Here is a 23,552-nt window from a genome sequence, read left to right as displayed (position 1 = left end):
TTTAGGCGGGCCCGCCGGCTCCGGCCACGGCCGACGGCCGCCATGCCACCCGGCCCGCGGGCCGCTCTGCCCGGCCGGCAGCCGTCTCGATGGTGGGGGCGGCGGGCGCGGGACCTCCGGGCCGCCGGGGGGCGCGGCGGGACGGGGCGGGGCCGTGCCGGGCGGGGCGGGCGGAGCGGGCGCTGCCATGGACGCGCTGTGCCGGGCCGAGCCCCGGTCCCGCCGGAACGCAGCCGCCTCCGCCTCCCCGCTGCCCTGGGCTCGCTTCTCCGCCTGGCTCGACTGTGTCTGCGTGGTCACCTTCGACCTGGAGCTGGGCCAGGCCATGGAGGTGCGGGCAGGGCCGGGAGAGCGGGGTGGGAAGGGAGGGGGGGGGGGGTCCTGTCTGGGCCCGGGCAGGGCCGGGAGCTGTGGAGAAGGGGCGAGGGTAGGGGAGGGGGGGGACACAGGCAGGGTTTGGGGGAGAAGGGGACACGGCGTGGGGCGGCAGAGCAGAGCTGGGGGTGTGAGGGGGACAGGGCAGGGCTGGGGGGGGACTGGGAGCAGGCGGGGTGGGATGGGGAGGCGGGCAGGGCCGAGAGGAGCCAGGGCAGCCCAGGATGCCCACGGGGGTGTATGGGGGCCGGGGGGGGGGGGGTGTGCTAGGAAGAGGGGTGAGTGAGTGAGGTGGGCAGCGGGCTACAGGGCTGCCGAGGAGGGGGAGCGGGCTGCGAAGGGAGGAGGGTGGCGGGGAGAAGGCTGTGGAGGAAGGGTTGTGGGAGACAGCCCGTGGAGGCAGGCAGGACTGGGGTTAGGGAGCTGGAGGGGGGGCGTAGGAGTGAATGTCGCTCAGAAATACAGGTGGGATGTGTGGGGTCAGCAGGCGCTAAGGAGGGGCCGAGGTGGGTGTGTAGGGAAGGGGTGGGAAGTGGGGGAGCGGTGGGGAGATAATGGGGTGCTGAGACGGCTCTGTCAGTCTGAGGAGCTGAGGTGTCAGAGGCTTCCCAGGAGGTCTGGTATGCCTGTGGGGGTTATTGGGGGGCCAGGGAGGGTGAATTGGGAGTGAAAGGGCCGGAACAGTTTTTCCCTATTGCCTGGAGGATTGCACTGTTTGCCTCTGAAAGAGGATTTGAAGGGAGTTAGATACCTAAGGCTTGTAACGGGACTGAAGGCAAAAGCTGGTTGGTATTCTAAGAAAATGCAACATAAGGGGACCAGGTATGTCTGGGATTATTCTGAACCCAAGGCATTATCTCAAATTCCTTTATATTTGTTGTGTAACTGTTGGAACTACTCCTCACTTTTCCTTGGTGTAAGGAGGTTAACGCAGTTTTTCAGAGAATTGAGACTTTCCATTTTTAAGTCATGCTGAAGCTTCTGAAGGGAATGGAAAGTGGTAGAGATCAAGTTAGCCTATTGCTGCTCTGTTTTCTTAAATACTTGATTATGGTTCTTTCCATGAAGCCTGAAAATAAATAAAAAAAATATGCTGTAGACCTAAATTTCACATGCTCTATACTCTTTCCTGCAAAACCAGGACTGATATACCCTGGAAAGGATATGAATACTGGGATAATAATTAGCATTTACAGTTTAATGCTTCATGGGTGTGTTTTAATATGTAGCTACAAAGGTGCTTTCTTACCAGCTTTATTACCTGTCTAGCATTATAAGGAGGGGACTTTGTGATTGGGGTATGCAGAATACAGTCTGTTGATCCCTGGAAAGGTATTTTTCTTCTTCCTTTCCTCTCTTTTCCTCCCTTGCCTATATAAGTATTGATGGGAAAATGTTTCTCATGTGGCATAAATGACCAAGAAGACTGGAAACTTCTCGGCATCTGGACTGAGTGATGCCACAGTCCCACTGTCACTTTTCCTTTGGTTGTCCATTGTGGATTTCTGTCTCCGAGTGAAGGGTTTGGGCAAGGAACAGGGGTCTGTGTTGGGTAAGACGCCCAGAAAGGAAGCCAGGCAGAGGAGAAGCTGTGTGATAAAGATCCTGCGTTCCATTCTTGATGGGGTTGGGAAGATAAAAATGCTCAAGCTGTTACTGTCTTATGGGGGAATTCCAAGTAAAATTATTTCAAAATTTTGAAAAAGTGTAAATATCACTATTGCCAGTAGTCAAATGGTGTTGTTATCTTCCTGCTTATTCCCTATTTCCACCTGTTGCCTTGGTTGTTTGAGGTTGGGTCCAGACCCTGCGGCTTGTCTCCAAGCAGGCTGATTTCTGCAGTGGAGAAGAGGGAGTTTTATGATTTGGGCTCTCGACTGCAAGTTTCTGGGTTAAAAAAAATGCGACTGTGGCACCCAGCCCTGTGGGACTTCAGTCCTGGCTGAGTTTGCATGGGAACTTTGCCATAGACATTACCAGATCAGTGTAACTGCCTGAGATTAGATCTTGACAGAGCTCTCTGTGGTTTTGTGGATGTACGTATATCCCTCTAAAGAGTGATTTATGCACAGAGGCTGCTCACGCACCCAAGGATTACACAGAGTGACAGGCTACAAATACTTGGAGTAACTTGTGCCACCTCACATGCTCACAGCAAGGTGAGTCAGAAGGAAGGGAAACCTCCCGTTCTGGAGGTTGAACCATACTTTTCCATCATCTCTGTAAAACAGTGTGTGAAGATGCAGACATCCCAAGTGTAGTCCAACCTTAGGAAGTCCCCTGCAGTTCTGCTTTAGGAGCAGGCCTGTCTCAGTCGGTGTTTCTGTGCTGAGATCCTGTCATGCTTTCCTGAAGAATACTTTTTCCTGAGTATAGAATTCTTTCCAGATAAAACACCTCTTTTCTTCCCTTGCTGCCCAAAGCTACGTGGAAGCCACATTGTTGAAGCCTGATTAGCGTGTGTTGTCTGTCCTTCAGCGACACTGATTAGAGAGGCAAAATTACCCCTGGAATGGGGTAGGCTCTGTGGCTACAACTTCGCAGCCAAGAGCTTGTTTAGGGTCTGCTCAGGTTTCTGAATATTGCGTGACTTGTGTTCTGTGCAGTCATCTTGCAGTGTAGATACACCATCAGCCTGAAATTCAGTGACTGCTGACTCTGCTGCTATTTAAATATACAGTAGAAAAGGTGTTTCAAAGGAAAACATAGGTTAATGCTGAAATTAGGTATAATTACTGTTTCTGACTCATCGACCAATTCATATTTCTTCAAATAGTCAGAAATACCAGGGAGAGAGAAGACACGTTTCTGAGATGATCCTCTCTGGCTAGCAGTCTGTGTCCTGCAGGAGCAGCCCTCCCCACCAGCCGTTTGCCCTCCGACTCCACAAAGGCTCCGACTTCTCTGGTGCCACTGTCATAGAAACGCTGAAAATTTGTCCCTATGGCTCTGAAATATCCCTTTTCACAACAGCACTGGCTCCTCCCTCCCCGAGCTTTTCCAAACACAGGCACTTTGTGAAGCTGGGTTACTCTGGAGTCACCAGAAGTCATTTTCTGGGATGTTCTCCGTGTTGCTATGACAGCAGCAGAGTACTTGGCACCCTTGCCGATGTCAACAGCAAAGCTTTAGTGCAAGGATCTGTTTTCAACAACATGTGTCACCTCCACGCTTGTTAATTCAGTATTGATGGGAGAGAGCGCTATGTCACCAGTTATGGCATAATTTAAGCCCTTTGGGGCTACTTCTGAGATATTCAGGGACTTTCACAAATAAAAATTTCCTTTTTCTTTACTGTCTTTTTGCTTTTGAAAAGTTCTAGTGACTAGAATTCTTACTATTTTACCTTGGGTTTTTAACTGTGTAATATTTAGTGATTTCCCCCCCGCCCCAAACATAGAAGTATATGTCAGACTGTTAAACTGAAGGGGAAGCAAAGATGCAGAAGATGAGGCCCGTTTTCTAAAAACGTGAATTTTGGGGTCCGACAGTGCTTCTATGCTCAGTCAGAAGCATGTGAGCCTGATTTTTTTTTTTCTTTCCCCCCCTGCCCCCAAAAATGCTGAGCACACATCTCCAAGTGAAACATATGCTTAGCGTATCTGAAACTTGGACCCACAAAGCAGCTAGGAGCCATCAGTATCCACTTCTGGTCTGATTTACTTGCAGAAAGACCCCACAGGAAAGGCAGCAGGAGAATCAGAAGTCTGTCTTGACTCTTGAACTTCAGTTCAGATCATCAGCAAGCATTGCAGAAAGCACAATGCTGTGAGATTCCTGAGCTTCTTGATGAATCAGCATCAGATGTCCAGGTTTCTGTTCCTGTTCTATCCATTATTAACAAAATAAATGTTTGTATGATCATTAAATTAGTCATAACCACAGGAATTTATTCAGTTGCCTAATGCAAAAATATAGCAAGCAGAGAAGTGTGTCTTCTCCTGTGGCGTAGTTGTAATGCATCCCTTTATGCTTCAGTGTCTAAAAAGCCTTCATTCTCTAGTCATGCCTTGATGTGCTGCCTCATCGCTGTAGCTTGGATGTGATAATTTTGCTCCTGTATTTTCGTAGCTTTCGTCTTTCAGAGAAGCTTTAACCGAAGGCTAATCAGCGTAATTTTTAATTGTTAATTTGGCTCACTCTCTGAAGCTGATTAGATGACCTTGCCAAGGAATCAGTGGGGAATTGTCAGAGCAAAGCAAGCTCGCTCAGTGAACTTCCAGCACTCTGGCATGGTGCCACCCTTGCTATTTATAGACTTGTAAGAAGAGTCAAGCACTGAAGAGAGCTCCTGATTTGAGTACCAGATGACTCGCACACTGACCTGAAGCAGAGTTACTGCCCGGGAGCTGCAGAAGTCTGATGAGCAGATCTCCATTTTTCAAGTCATTCAGTGCTAGTTTCCTTCTCATCCCCTTATGTAAAGCCACCTGCAATTTCTGCCATTTCCTGATCAGTAAGTGCTATAGTAGCTGTATAGATTACTTCTACAGATTTGTAAGTACTTTGGTTTCTGTCCTCTGCCCAGTGACATGTGAAACTCATTATTGCTGTAGCTGTGTCATTTCTCACTTCTCAGTGGGATTGTTTCTGTAGTGGATCTTGCTTGCAGTTCTGCCCTCGGCCCTGACCTGAGAAGTCTTGCACAGAGTTCTCTTTTATTGGGTTACAGTAAATGCAGAAACAGTGTTATCAGCATTTACATAGTTCAGCTGCAAAGCTAGAGTCTTTAACTAGATGCTTTAAAATTCTTGACAATCTCTCTTATCTGAAATGCTTGATGATAAATTGGGTGTAACAATTCAGCTGTCACTGGTATGCTGACAAAGCATGAATCTTCAAGCCTGTGCCAGACCCACCTCTTTCTGTACAAAATAAACCTTGGCTTGTCTTTCTAACAACAGATCAAATCAGGGAGGCTAAGCCAGAGCTCCAAATCCCCTCAAACTTCTCCTGCTGCCCATTTTCTGCTTTTTGGTCACTATGAACAGCATCTCTAGCTGGTCAGTCACTCAGGACTGTTAAATAAGTGTTTTTACCCTGGAGGCTAGGATATATACCCAAGTCTGCGTCTAACACCAGACTTTGTATTGTTTAGTGTACATAGGATATATTGTTTTCTAATCTCTTCACACAGCTAGAACCTTTGTCCAGACTATCATTGTCTCACTCTTGATTATTGCTACATCCTTTCCTCTGCCCTTGAGGACAGTAGTCTTGCCCTGCCTGTATCTTTGCGGAATGCTGCTGCAAAAGTTGTTTCCCAGTCATGGCTGTTAACGCTCTCTGTGCCATCCTCTAGTGGCTCTTTCCATACCTCATCGCATGTATGCATAGCTTCATTTTTAAAGCCATTCTTAGTCTGTTCCTACTGTCTGTCTTCTCGTTTCATTGCTGTGAGATCTGTTTTTACCTCTCAGCAGCTCATGATGCCAGCCTTCCTTACTCCTTCAGAATATTTGGTGGGTTTAGTGAATTGTGACTTTTTAGCAGGAATCAATACAGAGAAGTTAGCAATGGGGCTGTGGAGCTGTTTGTTCACCGAGCTATCAACTCTCAAGTTAAAATCTAAGTAAAATATAAGCCATTTGGTTGGTCTCCAAATCTACTGGAATAAATACCGATTCTGCAACAGGTTCAGTGCAGCAGGCTATTGACAGATTTTAAATGGTTAGATGTATCTTCTTGTAGGATATATTACTTTGGGAAAAATAAGGCACTTACTCTATGGAAGCAATGTTTATAGATCTGTGTAGAAGTCGGGGGGGGGGAACTGAGTGAGTGACTTATTGGCTCTTGTCTCTTTTGCAGTTGGTATATCCTTATGACTTTAGGCTAACAGAGAAAGAGGTAATAACTATTTTTTTTCTTTCTTTTTCCCTGGTTTTAAAGATACTGAGCAGCAATGATGGAGGTTTTCTTACTGTGTGTTTTTGTTTGTTGCAGAAAACTAGTATCTGCTACTTGTCCTTCCCAGACTCCTACTCAGGTAGGTAGCATCTGTTGGCCTTGCCTGCAGCCTGCGGGATGGTTCATTGCCGTTATGAAAGAAATGGGTTCATGATGGAAAGAGTGAGTCATCGCCTCTAATGCAGCAGAGACTGATGGGCTGTATCTTCTAGAACTGTGACATCAAGGAGCACCCAGCCCTTAGGTCTGAACAAAGAGGTTTCTTGTCATTTTGATTGTTCTCTGGATATAGAATCTGTGATCTAGTGGGTGACAGGACAATTTCTTGATAAGCTTGCGCACTCATGCTTCACCCATGCAATAAAATATAAAAAATAGTCACGGAGGGTAGGTTCCCTGAGGTTTGCAGCTGTCGACTGTCAGCATTTCTGTGTTTGTGAGTCAAGTGCTCAGTGAAGAGAAATAGATGGGGAGAGGATGCTTTCACAGCAGAGGTATTCCCAAAGCTTGTATTTATAAATCAGAAAGGTGGCAATAAGAAATAAACATGTTAATTCATCCCAGTACCTGTTTCTTTAAGACTGGTTCCTGACTGTTAGTTTTCTACAGCTTTGCCCAGTTTATTTTTAAATGTTTTTAAGGATGTACTTTCACTAGGTTCTCAGAGTTTGGTGAACACTCAGGCCAAATGTCCATTTTATTAAGGTAAATTATTTACTGATAGTAATATCTTCGTAACACACGCAATAGTCTTTACCCTTCTTCGGAGCATAGCACCTGCAAACAGTGGGAAGGGAGTACGTCCTCTCACCCTATTGTAGTGCCTTAGTCTGTTTAGCCTTGTGTTTTGTGCAGTGAGCTTAGTGTGTTTAACTCTTTGCTCATAACTGACCTCTTTGCGCATACTCAGCCCTGCTCCTTCTGCCCATCCAACTGATGAAAACTCCTGAAGACTTCATGCTTCTTTTTTTTCTGCTGTACAAAGTATGCTTGGCGGGGAGTGAGCAGTATAGTGTGACCTGGGAGGTGCCTGGCTGTGGTGCTTGTCCAGGTCATTTGCCAGAATGATTGTGCAGGGGATTGTTGTTAAAATCGGTGTTTGTGTGGTCTTGGATTAAGGCTGTTTGTAGGTTTTTCAGTAGGGTGGATAAGAAGTGGTGGCTGCAGCTACTCAGGATTGATGGTACTGGCCAATGTCTGTAAGTTTTGCAGCCACGGCCTGGCAAGGTTTAGCTTAATGATACCAGTTCTTGTGTTCAGCTGTGTGTTCTTCCTGTCTTGCACCAGGTTTTGGGCATTTCTTTATGCTGTTCCTCTCCATTTTCAGTTTTGGAGTTCCCTGTAAATCAGCATCCCTGTTTATGTCAGCATTTCAGATTTAACCAATTTCCAGCTTTCTCTTTACTGAAACTTCTTCCTGAGCATTTATGGTCTTCTCTGTCTCAGGTGGCCTGGGGGATACTCAATTTAGCTTCCGCCTTCGTCAGTCTGGGGGCCAGAGGACCACTCATTATGAGGATGATGGCGAGTACAATAGAGAAGCACCCCTAACGCTGCAGGTCAGTTGCATTTCAGTGCACTACTTATACCTGCTAAGCAAAAAGTAGTCTTACTGGATTAAAAGCCAAATATACTTTTGATTTGTTTTCTGTGCATAAAATACTCATTTTCTCTGGCTATGGGAATAGTCAGAAAAGGAGAAAGCTTTCAGCACAGGGACTTACTTCCACATTAATACTCATAGAGGGCCATGTTGAGAATCCCAGCTACTCTGAGAGATGGAACTGAATCAGGGGGACCCCAGATTAGAGCAGTGTTCGTGTCTAGCTACAGCGAAAAGATAAACGGTGGCCCACAGGTGACATCCAACAAGAGTGCATGGCTACCTGAGCACGTTATTGTGAGGCAAGGCAAGAATATCCTTGTCTGTGGTAAATTAGATGTTTACCTCTTTTGTTGAGGGATGGCAGTTGTTTTCATTTGTTGCAGGATCTATGTATATAAAAACAGCCGGAATAATTGGTGTGCCGCAGATTCACGCTTTGGCTTGCTATGTGCGGGCTGGTTTAACCATACTCAAGCACTAATATCAGGAGTGTCTGTTAGTTGTGGTTTTTCCGTCAGTGAACTGTCTGTCCATTTCATGCAGAGAAGGGATGTGCTGAGCACTGTTGCTTCTTTTAATTGAGCAGATGGCCACCAGATCAACTTGTCCTCTTCTGCTTTCTCCTTTGAGATGACACTTCCTGTGCATGTGCCTTTTTAACACTTCTGCAATCTTCTTGTGATATGCTTTTGTGATGTGCAATCCAGAAATGGATTAGTGGTCTGAGAGGGAGTAGGAGGATTTCTTTTCCTAAATTCTGGTCTAAAGATTTTTTAGCTTGCATGCATCTTTACTGCTTTGTAGCAATCAGACACTGCCTCACAGATTCACGTAGCTTTAAAGAAGTAAGGGAAGTAAAACTGCCAAAGTACTGGATTCTGTTGTGGAAAAGTAATATTTGGGAAGAGCCTTAAACTGTGGGGCCTGTGGGGCTTCGAAAAATGATATTAAGGATGGTCTTTGTGTTCAGCACTGATAACTATGCTTCCTCCTTGATGTCTGTGGGAACTTAGAAGGCATAGCACGTTTGAAATGATCACTGGGGATATGTATTAAATCTGTAAGTTTTCATGGATGCTATGAAGGAAGCATCACTCAGCTTTGTGCTTCATCCTGAGCAAAGTTTGACTGGTACTGCCTTAAATGCCTGACTAAAGAGGAATGCAACCGGTATGGTGGAGGATCTTTCCTCCTCTCAGAAGATGATGTATTCCTTCCTCAACAATACATTATCCTCTGGCTAGCAAAGAAAACTGACAGTCAGCACATCAGTGGCAGCAGGGGGTGGCAGGATGAGTTCAGTGGGTTGGCTCAGCTGGTCCTATTAGTGGAAACCTCAATTAACCCTTTAGAAGATGGCCCTGAAGGTGCTGCAGAAAGGGGGTAGTGAAAGGTGCTACATGGAGGCTGTAATTTTTTGTGAATTTAGCTGTTTTGTATCCTCTATCTTTGCATTTGGTAAACTCTCCCAGATAGCTGAGCATGGATAACTTTGGTAAATAGGAGGGAGTGCTGTAATTGTATCATAGCAGGAGTGAGGTATGTTGTTTGGTCAGTGGCTGGAGGGAGTTTGGTTTTCTCACTAACAGCATTGTTGGTCTCTCTTGCAGCGGGAGTCAGCTCATTATTTTGGTTATGTATACTTCAGGCAAGTCAAGGACAGCTCGATGAAGAGAGGTTATTTTCAGAAGGTGAGTACTGAAACCAGATAGCTTGCTACTCTCAACTGGTACGTCGCTGTAAAAAGGCACCTATCCATAGCTGTAAAATAGCACCACTTCCTACGTGACACCCGCAGTGTTTCTGCAGGAAACAGCAAAGGTCACGGAGAACAGGAATATGTGGAAAGTGTAATTCCAAACAAACCTGGATGCAGTTGCCATGGTGTGTTAATCACATGAACAGTGACCTGATGTCTGAATCATGAGATCCTAAAGTACTCGAACATTTGTTTCAGTATGTACTCTAGTGTTGCAGATAGTGAGAGGATATACTTTGTTATTGCACTCTGTGCTAGTTATACCTTAACACTACTCTTATTATTGCTTTAATCTTTCTTCTTCCTCGTAGCCATCTGGGAATGGATTTCCTGCTGGGCTGATTGCTTCTAACTAGCAGCAGTGACACTGCTGGTACCTCACCAACCTTGACTCTTATCATAAATTTCTTTGACACAGACACTGGGAAAAATAATATAAACTGCATGTTTATTTCAGCATAAATATGCAAGGTGCTTTGTATTTTTCACACAGATAGTTATCATCACTGCCTGAAAGAGAGTGGAATTTCAGGCTTCTTCTAGAGAAGTAAAATATTTTACTTCCATCTGAAGATCCATTTTTATCCATGGATCCATGGAATTACTCTTTCAGTAGTGTTTTTTCACATAAAAGATAAAATGCCATCCTCTCAAATGAACTTTGAACATCTGCTCTTCGAAGAGCGATGCTTCATAGTAGATCAGTCTGGTAACTTGCTGGAAGATGGGGACACCGTTCTGTCCCAGCAGTTACTTGGCCTGCTGTGCTTTTATCTCCTCCACCTCTAGGCAGTGACGTGGAGTTTCTTTCAAAGAGACATGCCAATACAAAAATTAGTTTCTTTGTCTCCACTAAAGCAGCGGGTTGATCACTCAAAAAGTTGGAGGATTAGAGAAACTGGACAACATGGAGACCTGATGAACAGATATTTATACCAGGCTAATGCCCTTGCTCTTTGGTAGACTTAGAAAAGTAGTGGGCACATTGAATTCCTCAGTGAAGTATATTGTCATGCTTAGATGGTTGGGTTTTTTATTTCAAATGGCAAAGTTTTGGGTTGGAAAGGAGGTTTAAATGACTATTGCAGAAATTTTCACTGGATCCTAGTTAATGTATTCATTAATGATTAGAGTAAGAGAATAATCAGCATAATAATGAAAACCCTCAGTGGGTCTGAATTGGAAAAGTTGTAAAAAAATAGTGGTATATTTTGCAAAGAAGCATTAGGAAAAAGCCAAAACAACAACAAAAAAGGCATTGCTGGAAACAAATCATCATTATTTCAAGTTACTTTGTTCTTCCTCAGAATTCCTTTAGTTTGTTTATCTACCTAATTTCAGTTTCAGTGGTCTGCTCCTTTGCACTTCTCTGTCTGAAACGGTTGTTTTGGTAGCTTGGAACCTATCAGCAGTTTATTTTTATTTTTCCTCCAGTTGATCTTTTGCTAGGTCACAATCTCATCCCTCTTAGTTGCAGTGGCTCCCTGGTAGAAGCTGCCAGCTGAGCTTATTCATTAAACAAAAAAAACTCCTTGCCTGTGTGGATACCCAGGGTCTTTCAAAGCCTGAAGGCTCAGCGACTAGGTAGCTGGCAAGAATCCCACCAGTAAAAGTGCTGCTTTTGAGCTCTTCCATGGTTTTGATGTTGTTTTTTAAGTGTAGCCCTCTACTAGGCAGTATAAGTATATGCAGTGCTAGAAATTATCATGTCAGGGGGTCTCTGACTCCTAAATGTAACTTTTTTCAGTCTTTGGTGCTGGTGTCACGCCTTCCATATGTGAACTTGTTCCAGTCATTGCTGCAGCTGATTGCTCCGGAATACTTTGACAAGCTGGAGCCATGCCTGGAGGCAGGTGAGCAGTCAGATCGAGGAGGGAGGGTTTGCATAGTGAAATCTTTCCGAGGTTTTATCAGGAAGTTCTTGAAAGACAGCTGAAATGTTCCAAATTAGTTCATTCTGGAACAAATTCCAACAGGGAAAAACTTTCATCCAAGTGGTTGGCTTGTCAAAATTATAAACAGCTGTAAAGGATGCATTAATGGGAAATGTCTGACAACCTTAATAGATGATGCTGTCAGTTTTGCATACAATGTATTCCCAGAGAGGAAAAAACTGCTAATGCTACATCTCTGTCTAGATCTTTATTGCACTATTCAACTTAATCATGATTTATCAACAGTATAGTGCTGCTGGGCCTGCACTGGAAACAGTGGTGCAGCTGTAAGTCTGGTGTCTAACCTAAACTTGCACAATTATTTGATATAGTGTTTGTTTGCAACTAGCTAGGGGGACACGTGAACTAGGAATGAGTGATGGTTAAATTGGCAGAACTCATAGGACCAGCTGAATTAGCTGTATTGACCTTCAGATTAAACTTTTTTCTTTACCTGTGTCCCTGCAGTGTGCAATGAGATTGATCAGTGGCCGCCTCCTGTGCCAGGACAGACTCTGAACCTTCCAGTGATGGGAGTTGTCATTCAGGTACTTGTTGCTGATGATCTGTACTCAGCAGCAGACTGAGGCACACTGGGAAGTGGAACATGTATCCCTTTTCTTCTGGATGTTGAAATTGCTCTTTACTCTAGATTCTTTCCCTTTATTCCTAACCTCTGTACTATTAGAATTGATAATTGAGGAGGCTTTCTTACATGGATGGTTGGTAGGAAAGCAAGCAAAGTGTGTGTGCATCCTACCTGATTCCATCTCCCTGGATAATCTGTCTGATCTTATTTGTAATCTAGGTGAGAATCCCATCAAGGGTGGATAAACCAGGATCAAGCCCAGTGAAGCAGTTCAATCAAGAGGTGAGAGGAAGCATGGCATGACACAAGCCAGTGATGGGCAGAATCTAGACTACTAAGGAAGGAGGGTGGAGAAGAACTGGAACTCTTTCAGCCTTGTCTTATTTGAAACCACTTTGGCCTGGGATGAATGTGGTTTAAGCTACCTGTCTGGTTCAAACTGCGTGCTTTCTTGCCTGTGTCTTTCAAAACAGGATTCTCTGCACAGAATTTGTGTGCTTCAAGTTATGTATGTGTCTTGTTCTCACAGTTTTTGCTCACCTTGCCTTTCCTGGGAATTCATGTATAGGTAGGTCTCCACGAGACCCTACCTTAGTTTTCTCTGTTGTTTTGCAGCATTTGCTGTCTGAGCATCTTTACTGCTTTTATTCAGCTTTGATTTTTATTTTCGTTAATTTCATCTTTTCCCTTTTTCTCTCCTTTGAATAATGTTGTCATATTTCACAACTTTTGGTACCCATATTACCAGCCCTTATTGTCTCTGTGTCTTAAGCCTTGCACCAGCAGAAACTCTAGAAAACAAAGGAGCAGACACAGGAAGTCTTTCACATCTTGAAAAGAAGGGATTCTTGGCTAACTTCTAGCAAAGGAAATTCACTTGGACCTTGAGTGCTCGATGCAGATCTGTTCCCGGCTCATATCTCTAAGCGTTAACCTTGTTCTCTTCTTTTTGTGCTTATTGTAGAGGGAGCTACTTTGTGATTTGTGTGGTCAGTTTAGATGGCATTTCAGTCAGGATGCTTCCATTTACTAACAGTTTTGGGTTTGCTTGATTATTTATTTATATTTTTTTTTCTTCCTCATTTAGAATCTGTTACCAGCCCCACTGGTTCTCCCCAGTATTCATGAACTGGATCTCTTCAGGTGAGAGCCACCATCCCTGCAACACTCTTCTTTCCATCTGCTTTTCCTGCTCATAGTATCCTATAAATCGTAGGTATAGTGAAGATGTCAAGTGAGGAATCAAAAATTACTGCTTTGCAGAGTGTCATTTAGAATACTGGGCTTGCAGGGCTTGTACAGTGTTTAAACCTGTGTGCACTGCCCTTAAAACAACCCCCTGTATCCTGGTTAGAGGAGGGTTTCTTCCCTTGGCCTCAGCTGGTGATCAGCTTAAGCTCCGAAGCATACACATTGTGTGTCTGAACCAAACTTTTCAGCATTATAGGTGCTATTCTAATAGACATACATCTGCTGTAATCCACATGCATTTTACTTTGCTTAGATGAAAAGATGTACTGAGAGCAATATGATCAGCAGGTTGCTTTACATTGCTTAAAGCATTTCCTTTGAATGTGTATAAAATGGTTGAACAGCGGCATATGTAAAGATACATGGCATTCTGTTGTGGAATACTAAAAGTCAATCCTAGATTTCAAATTCCCAGATAGAAGCACATCTGGGTAGGCTTATATGGAGTAACTGTGTCTGGTTTTTCCTGAACTGCATTTCTAACCTCGTTCTTCCTTTCACTAACAGGTGTTTCCAGCCAGTGTTAATTCATATCCAGATGTTGTGGGAGCTGATGTTACTAGGAGAGCCGATTGTTGTAATGGCACCATCCCCTACAGTTTCTTCAGAAATGGTTCTGGCACTTACCAGGTAATGCCCTCAAATTCTGAGATACAGGCAACTATACTAATAAATTCTGTCAGTTTTTCTCTTTCAGATCCACCCTTCTGCCAAGTCAATTGTGTTAGATTTAGTTTTCCTATGAAAGCATGTAAGATAAATAGCGTAGCAAGAGAGTCTTGCTCATATTCCACCAATGGTAGAGAAGAGTACAAGTGAATCTCCCGTGTTGGGAGACCTTATGGTTCATAGCCCTGAGGAACTTTGTCTCCCCAGCTTTTGAACTCTGCTTTAGCAAAAAAAGCCCAACCAAAATCTGGAACTCCTCCAAAGTGTTACCTCTGGCAGGACAAAACACTGCTCTAGGACATAAACCTGATGTAAAGACACACTCCTCCTCTCTGAAGTTTATATGGCAACTATTCTGTCTATTGTTACAGCTGCCTTGCTCCTCTGAGGTACTGTTGTGACTACCGCCCCTATTTTACTATCCACGACAGTGAATTTAAAGAGTATACCACCAGGACACAAGCTCCGTAAGTAGCCAGTAGACCCTTGCTACCCGCTTGCCACTGTCTGTGTGTGGAGGAAACCCTGAGGTTAGCATTATTCTGCTTTTTTTTCCCTCTTTCTAGACCAAACATTGTTGTGGGAGTCACAAACCCTTTCTTTATCAAAACTCTCCAGCACTGGCCACACATTCTTCGGGTTGGGGAGCTCAGAATGTCAGGTAAGGGTGGAACCAAAGTGCTGTTGTGCAGGTAGACCTTGTTAGAGGCTAACAGTGAGTTGATGGTTGCAGTGCTAGCCGTCATTTTACACATATTCATTCCTGTGAAAGCTGAGAAACCAAAGGGAAGTCTAGATTCTGACTCAGTTGATGTGTAGAATGAGCACAAACAATGGTGAAGACAAATTGTTGAGAGGATAACTTGCTGTGTTTTTTTTCTGAAGCATTAAGAAAAGGAGAAGTCCTTCCCGGGCAGCAAAGAGAAAATTGCATAGAGAAGGAGAGCACGGTGGAGAGAGAGAGAGACTCTGATTATTATCTATGAAGCCAAGAAAACCTCTAGGTTGAGGAGTGGGGTTTTTTGCAATGCCTCCTTAACACATACCTGTTCCAAAATTTTAGCAGGAAAGTTAGCAGACGAGAAGGCTTACGTGAGGGTGGAGTTAAGGGAGGATATGATTTACAAGTGTAGGACTGAATGTTCTCAAGTGTGAGGTCTCTCATGTGCGTGCTGTGGCTGTGACGGTAGATTCAGAGACTGAACTAGTCATTTGATGTCTTTCCACAGGAGACCTGCCCAAGCAAGTTAAGGTGAAGAAGCTAGCTAAACTAAAAACTCTAGACACGAAACCAGGTAAGTCCTTTTGTCAGACATCATTTAATTTTGTTTACCCTTCCACATGGGGGATTTTGCAGGCATGTGTACATTGCATACGTTACTCATTGCATCTCCACGAATGGACATTTCGATGTTACCATCTTCTTACGTGTTATCTTCTCTCACTTGATCCACTACACAGTAGTGGCATTTCCCATCTAATACAGAAAACCTGTACATCTTTGTTCTGAGATTGAAAAATCCAATATAAATTAATTGAACGAATTATTTTATTGTTGGGAGAACAGCTTCTAATTTTCTTGGGTTTATTTTATGTATCATACCTGCTTTTTAGATGTGATGGAAGTCAAAGGAACTCGCTTATCTAGATACAGCTAATATTTCACTTAACTTAATGTTCATCTCAGGCCTAGCCATAAGCTGACTCCAGTAAATTACCTCACCATAAGCTTAACATGAGAAGGTCCTTGAGATAGTTCAGCGTCCTTTAATCCTGCTGTGACTACAGGCTGCATTAGCAATTTCATAATTTTTGTAATCAGTTGTTTATCATTTTTGTAATTACACACACACATACACAGAGCTGCCAGGATTTGTGCTAGGAATTTTGGTTCTATTATCCCTGCACTGTATAACAGTGCCTCCTCTAGATACATGGGCAAAGATTTGTTTCTAACTTCTGTTTTTTTCCTGGTTTTGGTTTGTTGGGGTATTTTTTATTCTAGGAATCTATACTTCCTATAAAACATTCCTTCATAAAGACAAAACCCTGATAAAAAGATTGCTAAAGGTAAGCAGTTTCTGCTCTATCCTACATCCTGTATGTCATTATGGGAAAACTGTGCTAACGCCTGGGTTTTAAACAGACAAAACTTCCAAAAGGAACAGACTTTTTACAGTGTGTGATGATTTAGTCAAGTATACTTGGCCATGTTTATTATGGCAGTTTTAAAATTTTTCACTTCATGTTATGGATTAAATGCTGACACTAATGATAACCTAAGTGAGAACAATCCTTATCAAAAAAAGAGTCAGAGAAAACAGATTCTATGTAGTGAAATGTGTGTGATACGTTTAACTAGAAAGGAGAATATGTGTTTTGAACGGTACAGTTTTCCAGACTACTCTGGACTGGTTGCCTGTAGCTGCAGTGTTTGCAAATTCTGCATCTAGCTGCATAAGAGAATAGCACCTTTGTGAATGCCCTGCTTGTGCTTGCAGGGGATTCAGCGGAAACGCCCATCTGAAGTCCAAAGTGCCCTTTTGAGGCGTCACCTCCTGGAGCTCACCCAGAGTTTCATTATTCCCCTGGTGAGTTGAGCAGAGACTTGTCAGAGTGGTGTAAAGGTGAGAGGGGAGGTGAACAGGAGATATTTGAGTGACAAGTTTGCACTTGCCCTCTTTCATTCACCCATACCTGAGCATCTGTAATAGATTCCATGGAAAGGAACTAAATGTTTCTTGAACGGAAATTTCAGTAATTAGTATAAAAGTCTGCAGGTTGGATATTCAGCACACTGTGTGTAAAGACAGAACGTTGTTTGTTTCCTGCAACGTAGGAATAGGTGTTCCCTGTCATTTCATGCTAATGCCAAGTATTTGCTCTTTTTAACAGGTAGTCAAAGCAGATATGTAGGGAAGGGACAGGAGCCCAAAACATTCCTCTTGCCCTCTAACGCTGGAATCAAACCAATTGCCAGTGTGAAATGCTTCCTTCTGGCTTTGGGAAGCTTTGCTGTAGAACTTGAGGCATGTCCATGTGGTGATCACCACCATACGGCAGATTTTAGCGAATGCTTTCTTTCAAGGCCTTCCCTGTCTAGTCCCCCTAGAAAGCTGCTGGTGTTTTTTTGGTGACCGTCCAGTTGGCCAAGTTTGGCTCCTCCACTTTCTTTTCTACATCATCTTAGGAGGTAGTACGTGGGAGGACAGAACATCTTCTCAGATTCTAGTCCCTCCTGCCAACTTCATCCCACCTGACCTTTTCTCACATGGCATGCTTGAGGTTCTTGCAGCATAGTTTTGTGACCTAGCCCCTGGTGGGAAACAAGCTGGAACACTTAGGCTCGTGTAAAGTGCAACTATGAAGGAAAAAAAACAGAGAGAGTATGAGGCTGTTGATTGGGCCTATGTATTGGAGAAAACAGTCAAACTCGGTGACCATGCAAGAGGCTCCTTGATTGTTGTAACTTTTATTTATTTACTTATTTATTTTATTTCTTCTTAGGAACATTATATTGCAAGTCTGATGCCTCTGCAGAGGGCTATTACTCCATGGAAGGTATGTTGAATTTTCCAATCTCTTCTGCTTTCCTTTGACTGAGGGGATTGGGAATAGTTATGCCATATGCTGATCACATGCTCCTACTCTATGTGAACTTCCCTCATTGAAGCAAGAGGGTTATTACTCCTTTAAAAAAAAAAACAGTTGAAACAAACATTGGGACAGATGCTTCCTGTTTTGCAGTAAGTTCAGCTATTGTGAATCTAATTTGAATTTTACTAGCAAGCCTGGTTAAGAGGCTCATGCATTTTTTTTTTGTTCTCATAGTCATTGAGTCTGCCTTTCGCAGCCTCTTCCATTGTAAATATAGACCTCATTTTCCTCCGGTTCCTTCTGGGTGCTGTGTAATATGGTCTTTCTGTTGTGCAGAATCCTCCACAGATTCGTCCTTTCCGACAGGAAGATTTCATGAAGACCCTTGAGCATGCTGGTCCCCAACTTACCTGTGTACTTAAGGGTGACTGGTTAGGCCTCTACAGGTAGGATTCTGGTGATTACTTGCCTTATCCCCTTAACAGCTGGTGCAAGTTATAATGAACATCAAATGCTGAATTAGAATTGGGAGCAAAAAGGGAGCTTTGGGACAGAGACTGATCACCTGAAAAATTCATGCCTATGAAGAATTGATTAACTAATAATGGTCAGGAAGACCAAATGCAGGGCAGAATCAATCCTGTGTTTTATGTAGTCTCTTAAATGGATACCATGGGGTTTAGAAGCTGTCAACTCTCCACCTTCATGAACTTAAACTAAGTTGTCACTGCTGGAAAAGAAGGGGACTCATCTCTGACATCAGCTAGGTCATTTATTGTCCTCCAGGGAATCTTTCTCTTCAGTGCCTGGTCCTGGGCAGATGAGGTATAAAGACTTGTAGGTCTTCATCCAGTAGTGGTTGTATGTGTTTGTACAGCATTCAGGACAATGGCCATTTCATTTTTACTGCATGATGGCAGTGCTGTTAGAACATAGAAGGACGTAGTTTCTTCAGGGTAGAATTTGAGAGAGCATGCAGGAGAGTTTTTCCATAGTTTTCATAAAGGATAATTAGTTATAAATGGGATGGTGAAGACACTTATCACAATGTGGGTAGGAAAAATCCACAAATCAGATACCTGGTGGGAAGGAAAATGGGAGATGTACAGATAGGGAGAAAGGAAAAAATTCCAGGATTGAGCAGAGAAAATAATCATGGATTAGTATGTTTTGTTGTTGTGATAAAGTTTGTACCTTTTTGTGCTTTAATGTATTTAGCAGAAAACAAGCAGTTCCACTCCTCGTGGTGTGGGTGTGGTAGATTTAATTTTGGTTATCTTGGTTAGCTTGTTGTTTGTTACTATTTTTCAATAAATTGGTTGAGGTTTGCAGGCAGCTGATGTACATGCAGAAGTTTACACATTCCGGGGTTCTTAACTGTGTGAGATTTTGTGCATATACTATTTCTGGTGTTCCTAAGTCAAACCCTTAATTAAAAAAATAAGTCTGTCTGTATCACAGCAGCATCTTGAGATATTGGTTGGGTTTAGGACTCCACTGTGCTGTGGAGAGTGCATGAACAAGAGTCCTTGAAGTTGCAAAAAGAAACTGTACAAACATCAGCTGCGTTCTGCTGGTGAAGTGCTCTCTGCAGGTAGCCTGAGGAAGTAGCTTGAAGATATGCTAAGTGGGCCACTCTTAATAGAGGACAATGCTGAAATATGGCATCTGAGATATCCCCGCTGTTAATGACAGAGTGGCAAAGAATGTGCTGCTAAAGTGGCCGTTACTCAGCTCTATATGGCATCTTAAACTTTCTCATCTTTTTCCTTTCTGCTGCCACAACCCTTGTCTTTCAGTTAGTGGCTTTTCAATCCCATTTTGAATTTGATCTAAAGTTCTGTAACACTCTGAGATAAAAACAGGTATTGTGCTGCCCCCTGTTCATTTTCCTGCGTAGCTCAGTAAAAACGGACGTTTATTACTGTACTGCACTGGAGAGGTGTAAATTACACATCCTTTGACATAGCCTAGATGATTCCTTGTTTATGTAGGAGAGACGTAAATCACCAATTATATGGGACTTAGGTCCATGCTAGAAAATGGTTGAAAGGTTTAAATATCAGGAAAGCAGAGGAATTAAGCAAGATAATGCAGAGGAATTTGAATTTCTTCCTATGTTGAACCATCCTAGTTATCATAACTCCAAAGAAAAAGTGGGCCAAAATCAGGCTACAGAAGGGCAAAGAGCACCGCTGCTTGCGTGGGCTGAGGTGTGAGCTGATGCAAATGAAGGTGTGAGACTGGCAGGATTGCCCCCCTCGTTGGTGACAATGTGCTAAAGCTGCTCAGCTGTATCATGTTCGTGCCTGACAGAAGAGAAGCCTCTGGAGTAGACAAGATACCAAGAGAGCGTATTAGCTCATAATCGGTTACCATCCCTAATGACACTGTGAATCAGAATGTCTTTTCCTCCCACATCTGTATCTGCTGCAGTAGGAAGGGGAATCTGTGTGCAACAGAGCCAGTGTGCTTCTCTGGATTCCCCTCTGTCCCCTTCTCAATGTCACCTCTTTTTCTGCAGGCGTTTCTTCAAGTCCCCCAACTTTGATGGCTGGTACCGTCAGAGGCACAAGGAGATGACCCAGAAGCTGGAGGCCCTTCATTTGGAGGCAATCTGTGAAGCGGTATGTTCCAGCTGCGGGTATTAAAACCAACACCAGAATTCTCAGGCCTGAAACCTGGGAGATGAGGGCACTGCTACCTTGGACGCTTATTGACGCATCTCGATTCTGCACTGATGGATGGGGGACAGTGCTTTGTGCCCTTGGGAATGACAGTTCTGCCTCATGTCTGTCAGTGCACAGGAATAACAGCACGTGTGGGGGACAAGAACATGAGCAGCTCAGCTCCCCTACTTTGTTAGCCAGTGCAGGTCCTGCTCTGGCTGCTTCTATCAACTATTTTTCATTCATCAGGCCCTTCCCAAGCCAAGAGAGTGCCAGACTGGAAGCGTCATCTGTTGCTGGCTTCCTTAATGCCTAATGAAAATAGGTAGGATTTTTAGTAATGACTGCCGGTACAATTTATAAACTGAGCAGCTGCTGGGGTAGTCCCAGGAGCTCTGGCAGCCTACCCAGGCGCATCTTCAGCTGCAGCGCTTGCTTCACTGTTCAGCAGTGCAGGTCCTTGAGCATGGTGTGGGGAATGCCAAAGCTGTCTCCTTTTTTTAACAGGCCTGACTGGCAAATAGATTTAAATTCTAAGCACAGCACAGAATTCACGGTGCTGACTGGAGAAGGGGAGCCCTGCACTGCCTGCGTATTACTGCATCTTTCCTTGATTCTTCTCTTGCAGGCAAGAGCTCGATGCTGTCATGGTCAGAAAAGTGGGGAGAGCTCTGTCTTGCTCATTTAGGCTTAAGTGCTGTGAGCAGAGTTGTGAAAGAGGATGAGAAACCTCCTCGATTTTGTTTCAGGCTTTGCTTAGGGGTATCTCTTTGAGAAAAGCTTCTGTAAAGAAGAAATGTCCCTGAAGAAAGCTGTTCTCTCTCTTTAGAACATTGTGGCCTGGATGAAGGACAAGTCTGAAGTGGAGATTGTAGACCTGGTGTTAAAACTTCGTGAGAAGTTGGTAAGTTTTCCTCCTGTCTTACTGCACTCATTCCTTTCTGTCTGTATCTCTGTGGCAGGGAGAGACCAGGGACATGGATCACACTTGTTGCTTAGAAAACTTTGTTCTTGCTCCCTGATATGGAGCACTGGCAAACGGGACAGTCATGAAACTTTAGCGTTTACATAGAAAAGGATTCAAAGTTCTGACTCTTTTCATCTTCCTGAGGCTCAGGTGGCAGTTTCTTGTCTGTTGTCTCATACCCCAAACTAAAAAGACAACATGAAGTTTGCTCAGCCAAAGGCAAAGCAAAAAGAGGAACTTTGAAGCTATTTTAAAATTCCTCTCTCTCCTCTCCCCCCTGTAGGTAAGAGCCAGGTGCCAGCACCTCCCTGTGAAGGAGGAAACTCTGCAGCGGGTGGGCCTGTATATTGAGACCATCATCGGCTCCTTGCCAGAGGATCTCCAGACTGTGCTGCACCACCACTGAGCACGGTGAAGGGACTCTGTTGGAGAAGGAAGGGCCCTCCCAACCTGCTCCGAGCTGTGGGCAGCCGCAGTTGCGTTTGGAAAGGAATGTTCTTCTCTGATCCAGCCAGCGTGACCTGATCTAGACCTTGCTCACAACTGTGTATGATCCTGAGCACGTGAGCATGTGGGTCAGAACTGTAGCAGAAATGGGGAACTGTGTGCACTATTCTCTGTCTAGTCCTGCTTTGAGGAGCTGGATTAGGGGACTGTAAATGAGAAACGGTTCCCCGTGTGGCTGTTAGTAGGTCAGAAAGTGACAGCCAGGCTTCCAGCAGCATGTGATAGGCTGTGCAAAACCTGTGTTGCCCATCTATACACATCCATCTTTGTCTAGTGCTCGGGCTCTCAAAATTTCAATGCCGTCATCCTGCCTGGAAGAAGCGGGACCAGCCCTGTAGGGGGGAGTTGTTTCCAGGACAGCTCCTGACGATAATGAGAGAGATGCTAGTCCCCCCCATCCCCCCCACGCAAGTGATGTGAAAAAACTGTCACTGCCCATTCAGCAGCTTGACTCATGCCTGCAAGAGCTTCAGCTGTGATGGGAGTGGGAGGATTAATTGCTGGATGTAGAATGCTGCTGTTTTTTCTCCAAGGCAGAAACAGAAGAAGGGGCTGGTGCATCTGCAAGGAACAGAGCTCTCCAGAGATCATGGTGGAGTGCTGTGTGAATGGCAATAGCTACTGGAGCTCCACAGAGAGGAGCTGGCCTCCAAATGTAATTTATTCTGCTTGAAAAATCAAGTTTGTGTGCTCTAATAACATACAAGAGAGCTGGAGCTCTGCCTTGGGCAATGAGAGATCTAATGTGGTCAGCCCGCTTGCCGATAAAACACGTTGGAGAATGTGATTTTTACAGCCTGTGTGAGCCTTGCCAAGGGGGAACTCACAGAGTGGCCCTTGCGTGGGTCCCACTGTGAGAGGTGTGTGCTCGCCCTGTGCTGATGTCAGTGGGGAGCAACCTCCAGCTCTCACCGCAACTTGTTCTTACCACAACCCAGCTTCCAGCTCGGTCATTCTGCTCCCGTTCACCTCTTGGGAAAGAGAGAGACGTGCGTGTGCGTCTGGGCTGAATGTGGGAAAGACTTGAGGCTCTGCTACCAGCCTTGGAGGTAGTTGCCCTCTGCCCGAGAGCGCAGTCTTTCTGCTAGCTGCCTGGGAAATGGATTTGCTGTAACCCTGGGGTTGATTGCTGCTACTGTAACTGCATTTCACCATCTGCCGGTCTGGCCAGGGCCTGAATGTTTACCTTAAGAATGGGTTTTTGGATGGGCCTGGCAGTCTGATGCGCTCCTCTTCTGTAAGAAGCCCCGGAGTGTACCTTTGCACGCAGCAGGAGAGTTCGGCATTTCAGCCGAGACCTGCACAGAGCTGTTGGCAGTGCCCTGTGCTCATGAGGTGGAAGGTGTGCTGTTCCACTAGCAGTCTCTGCCTGTTGCTGCACTGCCTCGGGGCTGGGGAGATGTCAGTGAGTCTCAGAGGTGGCTGAACCCTTCCTGCATTTTCTCCTCCAGAGCCAGGCATGGACAGTGCAGGAACAGCGAGCAGGAGGCTGCTTGCTTTTCCACCACCTCCAGCCTGGAAGCAGCCAAGCGAGGAGACATGCCACATCTCCCTGTAGTAACAAATTCTGTACAATACTCCTTAGTGGCAGCCCTGCCTGTACAGTGTATATTCTGTATATAGAGTTCATGTGTGCGTCCGTGCAATAGCTCTGCAGTGACTGTGGTGGACTGAAGCACTAATGTATAGTAGAAAATACTAGTTTAAAAAAAAAAATTA

The 23,552-nt window shown here is 44.5% G+C and overlaps 1 protein-coding gene across 1 annotated transcript; it reads left to right on the top strand.

Moving 5' to 3' along the window:
• Positions 1-152: 152 nt before the first annotated feature.
• DENND6B (DENN domain containing 6B) lies at positions 153-23,552 on the top strand. The gene is made up of 20 exons (XM_052789036.1): positions 153-331; positions 6,187-6,225; positions 6,322-6,364; positions 7,732-7,844; positions 9,502-9,582; positions 11,398-11,503; positions 12,053-12,132; positions 12,393-12,455; positions 13,261-13,316; positions 13,932-14,054; positions 14,465-14,560; positions 14,660-14,754; positions 15,323-15,388; positions 16,099-16,163; positions 16,595-16,684; positions 17,601-17,654; positions 18,027-18,136; positions 20,215-20,317; positions 21,189-21,263; positions 21,610-23,552. The coding sequence occupies exons 1-20, from the start codon at positions 188-190 to the stop codon at positions 21,730-21,732; spliced, it is 1,725 nt and encodes a 574-aa protein (XP_052644996.1). The 5' UTR covers positions 153-187; the 3' UTR covers positions 21,733-23,552.

This window comes from Harpia harpyja, chromosome 6 (genome assembly GCF_026419915.1).
Source record: "Harpia harpyja isolate bHarHar1 chromosome 6, bHarHar1 primary haplotype, whole genome shotgun sequence".
NCBI lineage: Eukaryota > Metazoa > Chordata > Aves > Accipitriformes > Accipitridae > Harpia > Harpia harpyja.
This window is presented reverse-complemented; position numbering and strand designations above follow the sequence as displayed.

What these genes read in the sequence shown, in the direction of transcription:
- DENND6B (XM_052789036.1), top strand. Translation starts at nt 188, where the DNA reads ATGGACGCGCTGTGCCGGGCCGAGCCCCGGTCCCGCCGGAACGCAGCC. An exon ending in CTTCCCAGACTCCTACTCAG is followed by an intron (nt 6,365 to 7,731) that starts GTAGGTAGCATC and finishes TCTCTGTCTCAG; the next exon opens with GTGGCCTGGGGGATACTCAA. An exon ending in ACCACCAGGACACAAGCTCC is followed by an intron (nt 14,561 to 14,659) that starts GTAAGTAGCCAG and finishes CCCTCTTTCTAG; the next exon opens with ACCAAACATTGTTGTGGGAG.